This window comes from Falco punctatus (assembly GCF_963210335.1).
Source record: "Falco punctatus genome assembly, chromosome: 6".
Lineage (NCBI taxonomy): Eukaryota > Metazoa > Chordata > Aves > Falconiformes > Falconidae > Falco > Falco punctatus.
Window position 1 is genome coordinate 90891805 of NC_137585.1, and position 18975 is coordinate 90910779.

Sequence of the window (18975 nt, forward strand, 5' to 3'; positions counted from 1 at the left end):
AAGCACTTGTTCCAATACATAATAAGAAACATTGCAAATATTTTCTCAGCATTCGTATCTTACATGAGGTTAATTGTAACACATGACCTTGCCTGTATTTAAGAACGTATCTGAAGTAAGATGGGATATAGTCAGTGTTCTGTCCACAAACTTTGCTCCACTTGTGAATTCCAACTTTAAGAACATTATTTTCCCATCGCTTCTTAGAAAATTGATTTTTCAGAGACCACCGGTTTTTTTGAACAAACGTCTTCAGACGATTGGAGTACAGTGCTTACCTTTTTCTAATTTCATATTATCTTTTGTCACAGATGTAGTTGTATAGAACAAATGAAAAGTTTGGAGAAAAACAAACAGTTGAAGAATTCTCCATTAAAACAAGACACCGATACTGTGACCTTTACAAAAGGACAATTTTCCTCCAATTACTTTCAGAGCAAAGCTGTGTTCTACGGCAAGATCTGGTTTAGGTGAAACTTCTTTCTGAAGGTAAAAAAAAAAATAATCTATACATACATTAACTTATATTGGTATTGCCTACCCGGAGACAGCTTCCTAAAACAAGGCACCTTGTGCTGCCAAGCATCACCAGAGAGAAGCATCTGCAGTTCAGACTGCTGCCACGGCAGCCCCTCACCATAGGACCCGTTAAATCCGGGCAGCCTGACAGCACGTAGCCACTTCCCAGGTTTGTAAGGAATTTTTTCCTGCAGTTGCAAAACACAGTATTTCGATGTATCGTACACACATATAAACACACGCACTAAAAAAAAACCGCAGCCACCCAGGGTTCCCAGATGACAACCATGAGTGTTCAGCTCCAAAACCACGGGTCGCCAAGCTGTTGGCATCATTTGTGTAGCTTGGGACAGCGGGTGGCCTTCACCCATCAGGCCAGGCAGAACAGGGACCCTCCACCATGCACACAAAGCCCCTCATGTGAGTCTTGCATGTGAATCCCCTTTGCCACTGGGGTTTTTGCTCAAAGTTGTGATATGATTCCCCAGTCTTCTGTGTGTACACCCAAGCAGTCAATAAGCAGGACAGATAAACACTAATTGGTATTGCTGCTGTTTATTTTAACTAACCTGTACGCTGCTCTTAACGATATGTATCATTACTCATTTCTGCTAAAACCTGGAATAAATCAACAACCTCAAACCACAAGCAGTATGCATTTTCACTTCCTTTCGAGCTGAGCTGAGAAGGAAATAATTCCTCTAAGATCAGTAAGAGGCATCAGAACTTTTCTTTTTTTGACAGACCATATGTAATAAGGTAAGAACTGTCATCTCTTAGGAACAGGAGCCACTGCTTCGTTTGAAGTCTGTACAGTACTTAGTACCAGGGAATCCTACTAGGCTTCCTAAGTACTATCAAAACACAAATAACGGCCAACAAGAATGCAGGCACAGGATACCAGAACAACCTATGGGCTATACTACTCAGCAAGCTATTCTACTGTATTGTGTAAAACTGTGCATTTTATATTCGGGGCCTTTGCAAGGGAAGTGACTTTTTCATAAGGAATTATGATGAAAAAGGCAAAGAGAAGTATTTCACATTCACCTCTTTATTTAAGTGTTACCTACGTAAACTATAATTTACAGACTGATATTTTATGGGGAAAAAAACCCAACAAAAAAAAAAAAAAAAACAACAAAAAAAACCCCTCAATATCCAAACACTGTATCCGAATCTACTTTTTTTAAGTTTGCAGAATTTACAAATTAATATTCAGAGAAGTTGGGTAAATTATACATCCTCTCTCAATATCCACGCTCTAAGAGCTTTAAAAGTCATACAGGCACAAGATAAGATATTTTCTTTGTACAACCATCTATTTACATAGCTTTTTTCCAATACATGTGGTTCAGTTCTCAAAGCCAAGGTCTGCAAAACAGTGTATTTAAAATACATTTAGCAGCATATAAAATTAGATAAAAAGGAAAGACATCTTGCTTTCAAAAAAGAAAATGTGAGATGATAGAAACAAATCGATAAGAAAAATAGATTAAGATACATTTCTGTCATGACATTAAGAACACCTAGTCATTACAGAATATAGGCAAAACACTAATAAAACATACCAATTTATGAGCATTTGAGTTCTAGTCCTGAGCACAGAGTATACATAGCTGCACAACTTTGGTCAACAAGGGTTATATGCTAACATTAACACAAATCATATGGCATTCGCTGTTAGCGGGACACAGCCACGTCAGATAGATATGTCATTAACAGCTCCTTTCCATCTTTTATTCACTCTACCTTCCTAACAACAGTGTAAGCGACCTTTAGAATCTTGAAACTGCCTGTCGTAATCCAAGGCTTATTACCGAGACATCATCATTCCCCTGCTACCCTAAAATGCAAAACAGCTGATCGTACTTGTGAGTGTAATACGGCAGAGCACTTTTGTTATATATTCCAGGTCATAACTTTGAGATGGCCATTAGAGAAAACTTGATTTCCAGTTAAACTGCAAGTGGTACATACACACACAAATTCAGCCATAATATATAGACATATATATGTGACCACTGACACACAAGCATGTTACCAAGAGGTTATTTTTTTCTTAAATACAGTACATGTTTTAAGGACAGCAGGTCTAGTAGAAGAGTTCACTCTTATTTTTCAGTTCATTCCCATCATCAGTGTTTTACCTAATAAGCATGCAGCAAACTGCATAGAGTGCACCTCAAATTCATCAATATATTCATTTATCCCCATTATTTCAATTACTGGCAAGATCTTCACTTGCATCTCCTGTATCCAAGATCTGTCCATCTATTACATTTCGAGCTTTCCAGATCCTCACAGTCCGGTCACTGAAAACCAAAACAAAGCAGTATTAGAGCTAGGTAATTAAATTGGGGAGGGAGAGAGATGGAGCGGGGATGGACACAACCCAGAAGCTTTCTTAATAGCTTGGGCGTCTTATTCAGACATATTATTATTATTTATTAATAATTATTCAGAAACTAATTATTATTAATGGATACACAAGGGTAATTTCAGCCCCAGGAGACTTTGTAATCTAAGATGCACAACATTTAAGATTCCCGAACTTTATCACAGCACTGGCTACTACCTTTAACTATCTAGACAAGTACAAGGATTAATATGTTCAGAAAAGTAAAATCCTACTCTGCTATTACTTATTTTTTTAAAATACAGCTAATGGTCATAGGCTTAATTATAACAACATCACAGAAGAGCTTCCATCATGTAACTGTTTGCAACTCAGGAAACCACAGGCAAACAGCCAGAACAGTTCTGTGCCTACAGAATCAGAGAGACGGGCTCAACAGGGTAAGACTATTTCCTGCCATTAAAAAAGTGTGAAAAATTACAACGAGGTAAATCAAACAGGACCTGAAACCTGCTCCATCTGCACAAGAGGTGCCAGTCTATAATGAGAAAAGGTAAAAAAAGCACAGAACCACAAGGTGATACAAAGTCCTAACCTCACCCCCCAAAAAACCCCTAAAACTCTTTGCCAGGTGCTGGAAAGCATGTAACAGTGAGCTGGTATTCAGAAGCCCAGAAAGGGTATGCTATAATTCTGCACTTTTGGCACCACTATTTACACAATTTTAAAGTATGTGTAAATAAATTATCAGATGGACTGTGTTACAAAGCTCTATTATCATAATTAAAAAGTAAAATAATTAGTCTTGTGAAATAGCAATTTATCCTGTGAAAGAGATGTAGAACTTAAGAGTTTCTCATAAACATTTACTTTTGTGACTAACAAATATTGACTCGTGTTCCTTAAATAACCACCTCAGAAAAAGCCAGGGGGCAGCAATCAGGACAGACTTTATCACAGTACAGAGTTTTTCTGACTTGTGCCTTCACATCACTGCACAATGTCAGGAATACCCTAAGCTCTGTAGACCTTCATCAGAATGTTATAAGTGCCAAGAGGCTGGGATTGTCTTTCGCTAGTAATACAGAATAAATTTCAGATGCATGTATGTTCTAAACTTAACCATAATTTTTAGGCAAACAGAGACAAGTTTTGAAGTCTCTACCCCAATCTATTAAGGCTTAAACATAAAAATCAGCCACCAAACATGGAAACTTGGCAACTTTGAAATGCCGCTTCGACTCATAAAGACTTGCTTTCAATTCAGAAGGCCAGAAACTTCCACAATTGGCACTAAAAGATAACAGGACAGCTCTCCTGTGCTCAGACTATGTCACTAAGTGGGCTCAGCTGCTGTCCTGCACTTTCTCCAGAATGAGGTATTTTTCTTGCTTAAGTTCCCTGAGGTTTCAGGTTCTCAATTTTCTTGCTTTCACTAAGGAAGCCAATATTCAAATCAAGGTGTTTAAAGGACAATAGGATAGCTTGCAAAGCTTCTGCTATTCACCAGCACTTAAAAACAGACAAACCCAAAAAAACAACCACATTCTATAGCTTTTAGAAAAATTCCCACAGGTCAAGAATCTCCTAGCAGTAAATCACCCAGCTGCAGAGACAAACTAGTGAAGTTCTCAACTACTTCCAGATTCTCCCTGCCATCCTGAAGACCAGTGCTCTCCAAACTTTTTTGATCATGCATCCCACCACTAAAAAAATTTTCGAGCACACCCCCTCGTGTATTTATTGATTTATAAGTTACACACATGTACTCCACTGAAGTTCTAATATTTTCTTCCTGTGCCCCAGTGGATCATGTTATGCATGCATGCACCCCGCTTCAGAGATCACTGCAGTAGATTATTAGCATTTAGGGGCATGGACTACGTCTCCCCACGCTTGCTATGAAGTGACTTACAGAACTGAAGATCTCCTAAATGCATTTGCGTGAATGGAACTGTAGCAGGAGCTACAGAAAAGAAAGATTCATGGAGAAGAAAAACTCACTCTGCTGCTGTGAAAATCTGGCTGGAGTTGGTGCAGATTGCATTTATAGGGCTGTCGTGTCCCTTCATCTCCCCGATGGGTGCAAAGGTATCCACATTCCAGAGCTTGAGGGTGCCTCCTCTGCAGCCGCTGAGCAGAACCGGAGCGCTGGGTAACAAGCCAAGAGCACACACCCAGTCTTTATGAGCATTAGGAACTTGCTGAAAAAAAAAAGAGAAGGCAGGCAAGTCTCACAGGGCTGCAAAAACTTCTGGAGAAACCAGCACGGAAATGGAAAAATCCCAAGTTCTAAGCCTGACTCCTGTCCTGCAGCAGATTTGCCACGTGACTCTGGGTATACCCCAGCCCTGTGGGTTCTCCTCCCTTAGAGGAAGGAGGGTGCCATCTTCCATGAGGCTACTCCTGTGCCACAGGTTTGTTTCTCTTTGTGAAATAGTACTGCAAAACAAGAAGAAAATCCAATATGCACAACTGACCTGACGTGGAACTGAAATTATGTTGGGATAATGCTAAATCTGCATATGTTCAAATGCATATTTGAACGTATATTTGAACACGTGGTCTCTGTATATGTTTCAAGTCTGCCTGTAAAACAGCTATAAAACACACAAAAAGAAAATCCAAAATACTGCTCAAAAAAATACACCAGGGAGACAGAAACTGTTTCTATATTTGCCCTTCTCCTTTCTTCTTCTCCCATTACACATTATGAGTTGATTTGGTGATGTAGCACTTCACAAAAATACATTAATTCTTTACTGAGGAAGGACACTAGCATTTTGCTGCCAATTCAGAAAGTAAAATGCTGCACAGACCAGCTGAGAACAACATCCATTTGGTACCAACGCTGGGGCAATAATAGCCCAAGTTTGCTGTCTTTTAAGGGGACCAAGAACAGCTCTTCCGTTCAGTTTGGTAGGACCTGCTTTGCTTTGCTGCCTTGCTCATATTATGGAGTACATTCAGCTTTCTAGGATGATCTTGGCTTTTTATCTGTAATACACACTGCTGTCGCAACACTGCTGTCCTGGTCCTGCAGCACTTCAAAAGGCCGGGAGGGAGAATGGTTCTTACAAATCTTAATTTTGTCACAGCACTGTTTTGGGGCTTGGGATGTGTAACACCAAGAGAATTAGATGACTAGCATGTTTATTAAGTGATTTTCATCAATTATAGAGGATCAGACTTGTTTAACACATGCATGCCAGAGCAGGACCTCTGTTGAAATGTTAGCATTTGTGCTTTAAAGCAGCTCAGCTCTATTTCAGGATTATTTTTTTTTCCTTTGTCTGAAACCCTCGGGTGTACGCACCAAAAGCAAGTTGCAACAACAGAAATTCTGACTGGATATGAGTGAGGGGGAAATTAATACAAGAATAATTTAAGGAGTGCAATGGGTCACCCAGAGCAGCTGTGCAATCTGTGACCTTGGAGATTTTGAAAACTCAGTTGGGCAAGGCCTTGAGTAACCAGACCTAACTACACAGTTGGCCTTGCTTGGACCAGTGGGCCAACTTTGCACTGTGTGACCTCCAGTGGGCCCTTCTACCCTGAATCAGCCCAGGATTAGCAAAAGTAACAGCACTTTTCTTCATTCCCTGAAAGAAACAGTGAATAAAAATTCATGTTGTTTTGTCAAATGCTTTAGTCTCACCTCCTTGAAAAACACACACCACTTTATAAAAATAAGAAGAAAGAAGGAAGCGTGAGATCATTTTTATCAAGTTCCACTTTTAAAAACAAGAAATAAACAGGGGAACATGAAGTATAGAAATTATGAAATGCAGATATATCAAAAGGAGAATAAGGAATACAACTAGTCCACTGTTACATACTATTTCACCCCTGCCCCTGTATTCTTCCTGATGTTAAATTAATTGCAACAGCAAAAACGCACATTGCATAATATTTTAAGAAGCCTAAAATGCCAGACTGAAGATGCTTCTTACAACTTTAGTAAAGTAATTCTGACAATAAAAATAAAAAATAAAAAAAATCTTTCCTGTTCCCGTGGTCCTCCTGTTTTTACTAACAAGCTGCTTAGCACACTTCCTAGACAGACAGATATGAGGGTAGCTATCCTAATACGGACAAGGGAAAATTTTCTGTAAGAAGCTGAATGTCTTAATCCTTATTTTAACTGTGAAGTTTTAATAGCATTCTGAAAAGGAACTGGCACCCAATAGCACAATTTTGAAAGAAGGTAAAGAAAGTTCGTACATTTATGGAATACTAAGTATGCCTATATAGAAATTTTCGTCTTAAGGTGACAAGTCCGCTATTCTTTCACGTCCCAAAACTTTAATATTCTATTTGTTTCCTTCCTATCAGTCTGCACATTAAATGCACATAAGAGACATGCTCCTCCTCCCCCCCCCAGTTATTAAATGACTGGTATCTAACCAAATCTTTGCAAACACAGCAATATCTTCTGGCATTTGTTTTTCTGCCTTCCATTTCTCACACAGTCTCAACTTAAATAATTGTATCTCTATCTCAACAACCTCTCATAAGATCTAAAAGAACTTGAGTTGGGTTTTTTGTTTTGCAGGTAGGTAAAAACCAAAAAATTATCCATATCAAACAAATTCAATGAATTTCAAAGTTTCCCAGGATTCAAGGTCCTTTTAGACCCACGGCCCTTTTTTTCTTTTGACAATTAAAACGTACAGCAAATATGTTCCAACAGCAAACAGATTTTATGTGTGTGCTGTATATGTTACATAATATATGCATTGTAAAACAAGACAAACAGATCTAAGGAGTAAGCTTTCCACAAAAAAGATGGGGTGGAGTAAGTATTGTCAACCCTCTCCACAGGAAAATATTCTGCAGCCTAATTTAAAGCATTGTTTGTCATTAATGAGTTCCAGTCCAAAATTTACCAACTTGTGAACGGCAAGGATGATATCTGATGGTTCCAATCAGAAAGGAGGAAAGTGCTGCCTTCATTTTGAAGCAAAAAACCAAAACCCACATACTCAGAGGTAAAACAGGGCTAACTACTTCATCAGAATTTCCTGACGCTACATACACTGAAAAGAAAAGCACCTGTGTCCTTGTGTAAAGATCAAGTACATTTTCAATTTCTTTCTTAGTGTTCTGTGCCTTCCCCATTAAAAACATCAGTATCTCGGTGAATAGTCATTGTATGAGCTGGAACATTTGCACAGCCTGAAAACAGTTCTACAGCACGACTGTCACATTAGCCGCATGATATTTTTTCCATTACCTGGAGAAGGTCTTTCTGAGTCAAATCCCATTTCTTAATTCCATTATCTCTGGAGCCACTAAAAAGGTTGTCTCCCATAATAGCAAGTGCTTCAATACCATCATAATGAGGAGGTTCAAAATTGTGTGTAGGACTTACACTCCCAAGAGCCCCTTCAGTCACATCAAACATCTAAAATAAATAAAGAATCAAATATAAGCAAAATTATCTGCCACCTAACCAGCTTGGAAGACATGCAGTGAACAACTTTAGAGGAAAAACTTGGAAAGTGTTATTACAGGTCACTGTATCGTGATGTATATTTATCAGAATTTACCTACCAGAACCACTCCTTTCTCCTCTTTTACCTCTTGCCTGAAGCAAGAACGCTTCACCGACTACAGAGAAGACTGCTCCGGGAAGTGCTAATATTTGATTATATAGGAAGAGTTTATACATACACCATGTGGTGGGCTAGAGAAACAAAGCTCATGCCTGAGCATGGGAAACATGACTCACACTGGAGAACTGCAGAGGCAGCTGCAGGAAAAGCCACAGATACATTTTTCTGGACAAGGTGTTTTGGCAAGGATTACACACCATTACATGCTGATGCTTTCCATGGACTAGACACACCTCTCTCCTTGCCTGTGCTCCAAGAATCAGGTATCTTAAAACAGATTCTTTAAGTGAGGCCGTTTAACAATTTGAGACATAATCGACCCCATCAGGTCTTTGTCCCCAGAGCAGCAGTGTAAGCAACCCCGTTTCATTTTCCATTGTACCGAGCCAGAACGCAGCCAGTTAGACTGAGCTGAGGGGAACAGATGAGCCATAACTTTTTAAACCGCTACCTCTGTTTCACAAGCAAATGGCAGACTTTATCCCCTGTTATTTGCTCTTCATTGACCTTTTAAAATGAACAAGCCTGGCAGTAAAAAAGGGACAGCTTGGTAGTGTAAAAGAATACCTTAAGTGAGTTAAAGTTATTTTAAAAGTTATCCCATTGAATTAACATGCATCAGTTCCAGTTGTAACAGAAGAGTTCAGTGACACACCAGAAAAATCAGGTACTTAGAGGTGACTAATATTCCTGGCTCAGTAGACAGGACAGTAGTTTCCTGGGGCAGTGGAAAGCAGTATCTGTGACCAGTCCTACTACCCCCGGTGGACCTACCCATGTAGAGGAGTACTGAGAATTCCCTAACTGCTGCACTGACCATGCACATACAGGTCATTTAGTTTGTATTTATGTACTAAACTATTTTGTTTAGTTTGTTTGGCTTAACAATTCTGGAGGCATTCACCTTGCAGAACACCTACTACTCTGCAGCACATATACACGGCTGAAATATTCCTGGATATTCTAGTGGTACAAGTCAAGAGTTTTCCAAAAGCCCTTCCACCTCCTTGTTTGCCAACATGAGTTGGTAGCATGACAAACTTGCATTACACGATCACATCCCGTTGTCCCCACTGAGGTCCTACACTCATTACTGTGCCAGGAGTTGTGCCAGTGTAGCTCTTAACTAACTCAATATTCTGAGCTGTGCAGAGAAGCAGCTATTAGAGTGCCTCTCTGTAGCCCCACTGCCTAAGAATCATCTGGCCTCTAACCATAGGAACTGCTGATAAGATACAAATCCACCGCCCAAACCATCAAGCTATGCACCCACCTCCCAGGCAGACTTCTGAGGCTGGCCCAGTGCACAGCCAAGCATCCATAAATTGCAGGATAATGTCAAAAAGAGAAAGCCCAGGTCAGTGAGAAAGCTCACTCAGGTTCTGGCTCCTGCTCTGCTCCCAGCTGTGTTTACACACTTTACGCAGTGTGTGAGAAGCGTAAGACCAGAATGAAGGGTACCCCCTCACAACAAGCCAGGGTCTCTTGTTCACTCTTTGCTTAGCCTCACGAATCACATGTTCTTTGCAGCATGAGGGTCAGCTTTGTGAGGAAGATGAGGTATAGTTCCCATAGGCTGGTGGTTTGGGCATAGTCCTGAGAAGCAGGAGCCTGTGGGTTCAAATACTCACTGGCTGAGATGGGCCAAAACCAAAAACCAACCAAGCAAAAAACCAAAACACAAACTACCAGACTCTCACCCCACCCCAGTCAGATTCCCTATCCTTGAGTGAATACATAATACCAAGAAGTAGGAAAGTATTGTAATACCACTGGCTATGCTTTGAACACAACTCCGAGCAGCCTGCGCGCTAATGAATACAACCAAATAGACTGGGCACTTTGCTGAGATGCGCTGACCTTTTTCTCTTTCCCCACTTCAGAACTCAGGCAACACTTCAGCAAGAGTCTGCGCTAGATCCCACTCTCTTCTGTGGGGAGCACATGGAGTGTCTCTGCTGAAGCGATTGGGTCTTGCACTCCAAGAGAGGTACTGACTTAAGATACTTTCCAAGAGCTAAATGTTACTTAGGAGTAGGTATTATGAATATTTCTTCAAAACTTCACACATCTGATGTCCACCTTACTGGGGTTTAAGAAAAAAATTAACTATTGACAACCATTCATCCACGTACCATCATGAAATTCAAATAGTGCTGAAGTGATACATGTTTATTGAGACTGAACATTACTCAATCTGTAACTGATGAAAGAACCTCCATCTTGGCTATCATGTATCAGATATGGAGATGTGAGCGATTTCCGCTGAAGCATGCGCCCCATGCTGATGTGAAGAATTAAAAAAAATAAGCAAATACTAACGGTTTACCTTTATATAATGATCCTTCGAACCAGTGACAATAAGATCTTGTCCATTGGAAATTCGATCTACAGTAAGGCACATAACAGGGCCCTGGTGACCAGTTAGCTTTCCTGTAGATTGAAATCTTCAAGGATAAGAGAAGAAATGAGGATTTGTTATTTTCCCCATGTATTCAATACAACCTATATCACACTTTCTGCCACAATGGAGCTTTTTATTTTCCCCTATGTTTTCACTACTCGTCCTCCGGTTTACATATATGCTATTGCTCCTGTCCACGGGTAAATGTAAAATTATGTTAAATGTAAACAAAACCTTCTATTTCTGTAAAATAAGAATTTAAAAAATGAAAACTAAAGACAAATCAGACCCCATAAAGCATTCTCTGTATTTTGAACACACTCTTTGGGTGCAGGTTCTGTTTGGAAAAGTGCTATATAGTGTGGCTATCATAGCCCCATATTATATTACATCAATTGGCTTTCATCATCTCATCAACAATTACAAGTCAGGATTCATGCATCTGTCACCTTACAAGAGCCTGTTTTATAGTGCCTGTCAAACAAAACCTTGTGCTTTCCAATAATTTTTCCTGAAATGATTCACCATAACCTTAACACAAGAGGAAATCATGAGCACCTTCATTATCTCAGTTCACCACCACAGCTTCTTATGGATTAGTTGATCCATATCTTGACCACACTTTGCCCAGGTTATGGACATTACATAGAGAGTAAACACTTCATTGACTGTTTCACATGCGCTGACTTTGTTTCATATGCACATATAACCACCTAAAGAACATTCTCTTCTGCTGGTGCTTACTACCTTTTCAGGTCCCACATCCTCACTGAGTTCCCAGCAGCTGCATAGAGGAACGTGCCAGTTGGATTTAGTGCAATCTGATTGATCTGGTTCTCTCCAGCTGGGATTGCGACTGTTCTGTTAGTACTTCCCGAACAGACATCACCAGGCATCGCTTGGCCTGAAGACCTGAGTAAAAAAAAAAAAAAAAGGGGGGGGGGGGGGGTGAAAGGGGGAAAAAAATCAAATCCAAAATAAACCCTACATTTTGTTCTCCCTGCTTTGCACACGATTTAAAACCAAACCTACTTACCTAAGCTAAAAAGCTATATGGCAATTATGAATACTGAACATTTGATAAAACACTGTAAGTATGGATGCAATTTGTTTTGTTTCCATATATTCCCAGTGCCCCATACTGACTTAGCCTGAACATGTAAAGAAAGCTTACAGCCCCAAGAAACAGTGTACTTTAATTACACTCTGCTGCACTACTGAATTAAATCTAATAAAATCTATCTAAAATTAAGACTTATTTGAACTCTTTGCATTTCAGGTTTAGCATACTTACGTCAATGTCCTAATACACTTAGCAGAGTCTCTGATGTCCCACACTTTGATGTAGGAGGTTGAGACTGTGAAGACCAGGCTAGTGTAGTTGCAGTATTTTATAGAAACAACATTATTTGGATGACCCCCTAGAGACATAATCTCTTGTCCAGTTACCAGATTCCAGACTTTACAGGTACGGTCTAAATAAAGGCAAACAGAAAGGAGGAAAAATAATTTAAAAAAAGAAACAAACAGAAAAATCTCATGTTTTCCCCAAAATCACTAATTTTTAAGAAAGTATGTGCATTCATTTGTACTCATACATATCGCTACATTTTAGGCAAGCACTGTAGAAAAACAACTAAATTAAATAGGTCTTAAAGAATACACATGGGCACGATCATCAAAACTAAACAAGGTTAATCATCAAATGTTGTGCGTGCAAGATCTGCATATTAGCTCCTATAGCATTTTAAAAGGATAAAATTCAATCTCATGGAAAATGAAGTAAAATTACACACAGCTTAGAGGCTGTAAAGTTTGGATGACAAATCAAGAGAAGAATCAAATTTTTAATTCAAGAATTATTCATCAACTATATAGTTCAGGAGGGGTTTTGAGGCTCAGCATGACAGAGTGCTGACTGTCACAACAAAACTACAAAGGTGAGAAGGGGTCCAAACTACTCAGTGCTTTAGGAACCTCTCAAAATCCCAGCATATGTTCTTTAGTCACAGTTTTCATTCAGTAGCAAACAATTTAAATACTGTGACCTTCTGTGCACCAATATCCCAAACACATCGAAGTTCCTCCACAAATGGAAAGCACAGGAAACTCTCCTTGTTGCACCATGTCTGTATCACTCCATATACTTTAAAAATACTTTTTTACTGGAGTAAGTACTGGAAGGATGAAAAGAAAGCTTCATGTGTAGACAGTATTTATAACGGAATGAAGGTGGTAAGTATACTAAGAACTGTCAGCCACTTTAAAAATACCAGCTATCAAGACCAAAGCCTAATATCTGCAAGGCACCTGAGAGCTTATTGCAATTCCTGAATTGGCACAGGCTGCTAGTATTATGTGATATCAGTGAGCTCAGACTTTCTGCTTCAGCAACAATCTCCAAAAGAGTTAATCTTATTTAAATAAACAGCTCTCTATGCTCTTGAGTACAAGCGTACTTTGTAAACATATCCCCTACCAAAATATATACAGAAATAATTCTTCCCTAAGTATGGGAAGCTAGCAATGACTTGAAAAAGCAAATATTTAAAACACCTGCAAGCATCCATATGTTAAAAAAAAACAACCAACACAAATCTAGTTGTAATATAAAAAAAATTGAAAAGTCTTTTTTTCCCCCCACATAGCCACTAAATACAAAATCTCAATACAAATCAACTAAGCGACATTTACAGAAACTAAATGTGTGTCCTTTTTGGCATTTGTATACTCTTGCACAAATGCTGAAATGTTAGCTTAAAACTTGTAAGACCAAAAGTTTACCAATTCACTGTAAAGAGTTGGTCTTGGTGTTTTTAACAGCCAGGTAGTAGAACAGCCACAGAAACCATAACTGAACGTTAGCAGTGGAAGACCTGACGGGGTTATCACTATGTTAATATAGGCATAAAAAGGATGCCCTGAAACTTCAGTTTGTTCTTTTGTCAGCTAGTGAAATGAGTCTCCCTGTCAGTAGGTGTTAACTTCTCCCCAGCCACCACTCTAGTTCACCTTAGTTTTGATGCGTCAAAGAAATTAAAAAAAAAAAAAAAGAAATCACAAATTATCACACAGGTTCTATTTGGGAGAAGAAGAGTCTGCCACAGTTTCAGCTGCACAACTGAGAATATAGCAAGTCCTTTACTGTAAATGACTTGTATAAAAAGGCCCAGAGAAAAAGAAAACATTCAAAAAAACCTTTGTGTGTGATGTTAAAAATGGTGTTCATGAGAAAAGGTGTTCATCAATGACCACTGATGTCTGGTTATGTTACCTTCGAGCGAAACCGAGTGACTACAATGGAAAGTCACCAAAGACAGGAAAGAAAGAAGAAAACATTTTCCAAAACACTGTTTCTACCACCCTGAAGCGTTCATAGAATGTCTGCACCATCCAGTAAGGAATTTTGTGACTACTAAAAATCCATCCTCTCCTACAGCAGCCATACAATGCTTACACCCACAAGAGACAGGCAACAAGATGCACAGGGGAAGCAGAAGACTTTCTTAGCTCTACTTGAAAAATCAACTATGACATGAATTCTATTCAAATTCTGTAGGTAGCACAGCCAAAGATGTGCTGGTTCCCACCTCTACCCTCTACCCTGAGGCTATCAAATTGCACAGCACATCACGTGTGCACACTACCATGATTGGTTCCATCATATCACTCAACAAATATTAATGTTATTCTTGATAGTTACTTTTTCCACTACAAATACTACACATCAGAATGAAAACCCTGTAGAAAATTACTGTAAACCTTTCTTCAGCTTATGTTTCAAAAATGGATCCCTACAATTTTCTGTGTTTACAGCACTAGCACAAACTGAGAATTTCACAATAACCCAAGTTGTCAAAGCAGCCTCTGTAGGCAGCACATATGGATGGAGTTTGCCCAACCTTTAGATCCGGTGAAGAGAAGGTCATCAGTTGCATCAACACAAAGCACAGCCTTGGTATGTCCTTCAGCTGTATAGATACACTGAAGTGGGGATGATCGGATGCATTTTGAAGCAGGGAATGGGTTAATTATCCCCCTAAAGGAAGAAAAAAAAAAAAAAGAACGTGAGCTGGGCATAGTAATAGTTACAGATAAAGTTAATTTACTTAGACGTAAGGAAAAATTAACCTAATTTTCTTACACTTAAGTGTAGAACAGCTGAATGTCTTTCATAAACTATGTAAGGATTTTTACTATTTAGCTTCAACAAGTGTCAATTCTGGACTATCAGTTAGAGGAAGTCACATACAAAAACAAACAAACGAAAAGACAACAAGATGCTGAACGTTGGCTACATGGGAAAGTCTGCATAGTGCTGAAAAAACCAGGATGCTCAAAGCCCCTGAATGCGTAGGACCAACCTTAAGATTGCAAATACCATAAAGACACCTCAGTCTAAATAGCATGCCTGAAAAGTGGACTAAGTGTAATGTACACTGCCAACTCCAAACTCGGCAGGCATTTCACATCGACTGCCTTCTATAAGCAGGCTTGGAGAACTGCTGCTAATCTGTGTGCCTGACGAAGTTTCCTAATGCACCCTGTACCCAATGCCACACTTGTACTCAAATGGCTAAAAGGGAGTATGGTTGGAGTACAGACACCCCAAAGGAATCTTCCTGGGGATTTGTAGCTAGCTCTGTGGTGATGCCAAAAGACTGTAACTCAGCCTGGAAAACCCCCACCAGAATTCATCACCGAACCAAAATCTATTAGCAATCTAAAATCCCATGCATACAACTGCACACACACACAAACCCCAATCCTTTCTGTGAAGTGTAGAAAAGCCTCAAAGTAATGCCAAAAACATGCAACACAATGCTGTTATCTGACCAGCTTGCAGTTAAGACTCGCTGTGATGCCTTCCTGGGGATTACACACAATTGTGAGGAAAAGGAACAAAGACATAGCCCCCTCTCACAAAAAAGTGTGTCAGATGTTTTAGGAAAATGTAAAAATTCCATAATATTGCTCAGAAGCTTGCTACAGGAAGGAAAGCCCTTCATGATACAATCTAACTTCGTGACAAGTAGATGGTTTATCCAGTATAGTCTTAGAAATTATTATTTTATACATTTTTACTGCTCAGGACATCTTCATTCATATAATTCATTACTCCCCCACTATCCTTTTATAGATTTTACTAATTTTGCCTTAAATTGTTTGACATTAACTTCCTCATTTTGGAAAGGCATTCACCTTTTAATCTGCACCTTTTTATGCTTTCAAGAATACAGGAACAATTTATTATTAATTTAGGTCACTGTGCTTTTGTTTTCTAACATCATACAAAACTAAAATGGTTTTCTCTGTAGTATTCCCTGGTGGATCATGCTGCTTCTACACCGAGTTATTCTCACCCAATCGTTTCCTTGATGAGCCATGTAAAATACATGTCCCAGAGCTATCTACTTATCTACCTAAGTGCAGTGCTCTGAAATCTACACACAAAAAAATGCTATGACTGCGCCAATAACCTGACAAAGCCACCATCACATTATTATTAGCCCTTTGACTGCCCTTCTCTTGATAAACTGATTTTTCACTAAGGACCAAAATCCTAAACCACAGTTTGGGAACATGACAGGGGACATTTCTTTCATCTCTTAAGCCTCTGTATGTTCTGTCAAAAAGATGTAATAAAATACTTACTCATTTTTATTTACACTGGAATTTCATTTTAGTGATCAAAGCATACAACTGAACAAGAAAAATAAAGAGCGAAGCATATAAAACTTAAAGAAAATGTCTGCCCCTCTTTTCTTTAAAGAAAACGAAGAGGGAAAGAATATGTCTAAGGAAAGCTTTACACCATAATTCACTTAAAAAGAAAAAACCTGACATGCTCAACAACAATAAAAACACCCTAAAAGAGGAGAGGGGTGAGACATGCTTGACCAAAATTTCACGTTTTTTAACTTCTGGCAAAAGCAAAAAAAGACACAAAGCACAAGTATCAGGAAAATTCATGCAGCCAAATGAAATTTCCTAAGAACTGGAATAACTTCAGTGACAGATGCCAAGAAAACAGAAAAGAGAAAGACAGAGTACCTGTGTACCTCCGACAGAGAGGAATCACTTTCATCAGACCTACAATCAACAGTGATGGAATTGTGAGGAGAAAGAATATAGGTATCAGCAAAGTAATGCCTCCATACGAGAAGAACAAACAACAGCATGGCCAATTCAGAAAAGCAATGCAAATCCACATACAGTATGCAGCATTGCTCAGGGTATACCTTATATCCATGATAATACTGGGGGTGGGGGTTGGCAGGGAAAAATAATCTTAAAATAACACTCTCAGCAGTAAGTTACCCTGGCAGACTGTCTCAGCCCAAGAAGCGGAGTAACACCAGCTGAGCCATTTCTTGTTTCCTAAACATTTTCTTACAGAAGTCAAAAAAAGGAAAAGAAGATGGATGCATAATTTAACCTCCGTAACATAGCACTTGCTGAAAATATCAAAAGGAAAAAAAAATTTTGAACATCGATGCCTGTTAAGTGTAGAAGAAACATGTAAAATGTTAATCATAAAAATATTAATATTAAATGTATTGACAGCCCACTGAAATAAGAACAGCAATTTGCAAACGTTACTACGTTCAAAATCCTTCACTTCTCATTTTCAAAAGCACTGAAAAATAAGTAAATAAAAAAAAAGAAAACAGACACGAAGAAAAAATTCCCCCCCGGCATGAATATTTGCAGTATGTTTTAAGATGTCCTTCATTTTCAACTCAAATCAAACAGATTCAGCAGTTTCAGCTTGATTTCAAAGTCACTCCAGAGAAAATGAAAAGGGTTAGGTGAGAGTTAGCAATAAGATAAAGGTAACATAGCTGAGATGAAGAAGTTACAAGCACAGTTAAACTACTGAAAGCCTTGCAAGCTACTGCCTGGTATGTGGTGACACTATAGGCCACTGAAAAAAAACATTTTTTATAAAAAAAATAGCATAATCCAGTAAGATCAATTCCTCGTCTTGCTACAGATAGAACTGAAGGTTTATTCTAAGTTTGTCTTGCAGTCCATAAGCACTGTGTGGCACTAGTATCGGTACTGAAACCTGCAATAAAGATCCTGCTAAAGCCAAGTCCACTGCAATTTGGAGTAAGGTTCTCAAGACACACCTAACACACAGGGAAACCGAGTTCAACTTCACCTTCACCATGTACGAGTATCTGCTTGTCTAGACCACCTCCTAAAGTCAGTCTGTTCAGTAATTTGGATAATCTCTAGCCAACTGTGTTCCATCCATTTCAACATCCCGTCCTTCCAGGGTGCTGTTGTGACAGCACTCAGAGCAATGCTGGAGTAACCGAATAACTGTCAAAAGCACTACTTCCTATATTGTCAGCTAAATCCTATTTTCAAGTGTAAACACGCACACAAATACACATACATCTAAGACTTCTACCATTCTTTTCTATTTGGGGTTTAGAACTAGAAATACCAGACATGGCCTAGACAACAGGAAACAAGGTTCAGCAGGAAATTGCTTTTCTTGAATTTTTACAACCGTTCCACAGGTTTGCAATATTTTTCTTCGAAAACTACATGAAAGCATGAGAAATGTCTCCTCCTGTCTTGCAGGAGAAGGGCAAAATATCTACCAGATGCTACACTGATAACTTGAGCACACTTTGTAATTCCCTGGTTGGGGGCTGAGGCTTTCATCTGCGACTTACTTATCCTGCTGAACTGATGTGTTTCCCTGAGAAACAGTAAGACGACTAAAAACATTCATTTCATTACGGGGCCGGCTTGGTGGGGAAGTAGGAGGTGACAGACTAGCCTCTGGGGCTCCAGAATCTGAGCTACAAGAAAAAAAGAACATCTTCTTTAACAGGTTATGAATGGTTAGAGAAGTTAAATGCAACATGCCTCAAATGTTAGATGCTCTTTTCTTAAGCAAATAAATAAAATTATAATGCTAGCTACAGGTATTCCCCAGAGAAGTAATAAACTTCAGACTACAAACTGCTGCAGAGTGCAAGATGCCACAATGTTCAAAGTTTATGCGCTAACATTGAAAGCTCCAGGCAGAAAACACACATATGCAAAATGAA

General features: G+C 39.0%; 1 protein-coding gene across 1 annotated transcript in view; it reads right to left on the minus strand.

Moving 5' to 3' along the window:
- Nucleotides 1–1572: 1572 nt before the first annotated feature.
- KIF21A (kinesin family member 21A) overlaps nt 1573–18975 on the minus strand; it is a 91014-nt gene continuing 73611 nt past the window's right edge. The window contains exons 28-36 of the mRNA XM_080391578.1: nt 18595–18723; nt 16955–16993; nt 14803–14939; nt 12195–12375; nt 11648–11812; nt 10826–10943; nt 8115–8285; nt 4883–5082; nt 1573–2834 (exon numbers count right to left, since the gene is read on the minus strand). Coding sequence (XP_080247704.1) covers nt 2741–2834; nt 4883–5082; nt 8115–8285; nt 10826–10943; nt 11648–11812; nt 12195–12375; nt 14803–14939; nt 16955–16993; nt 18595–18723 — 1234 coding nt within the window. The 3' untranslated portion in view covers nt 1573–2740. The remainder of the gene's footprint in view (nt 2835–4882; nt 5083–8114; nt 8286–10825; nt 10944–11647; nt 11813–12194; nt 12376–14802; nt 14940–16954; nt 16994–18594; nt 18724–18975) is intronic.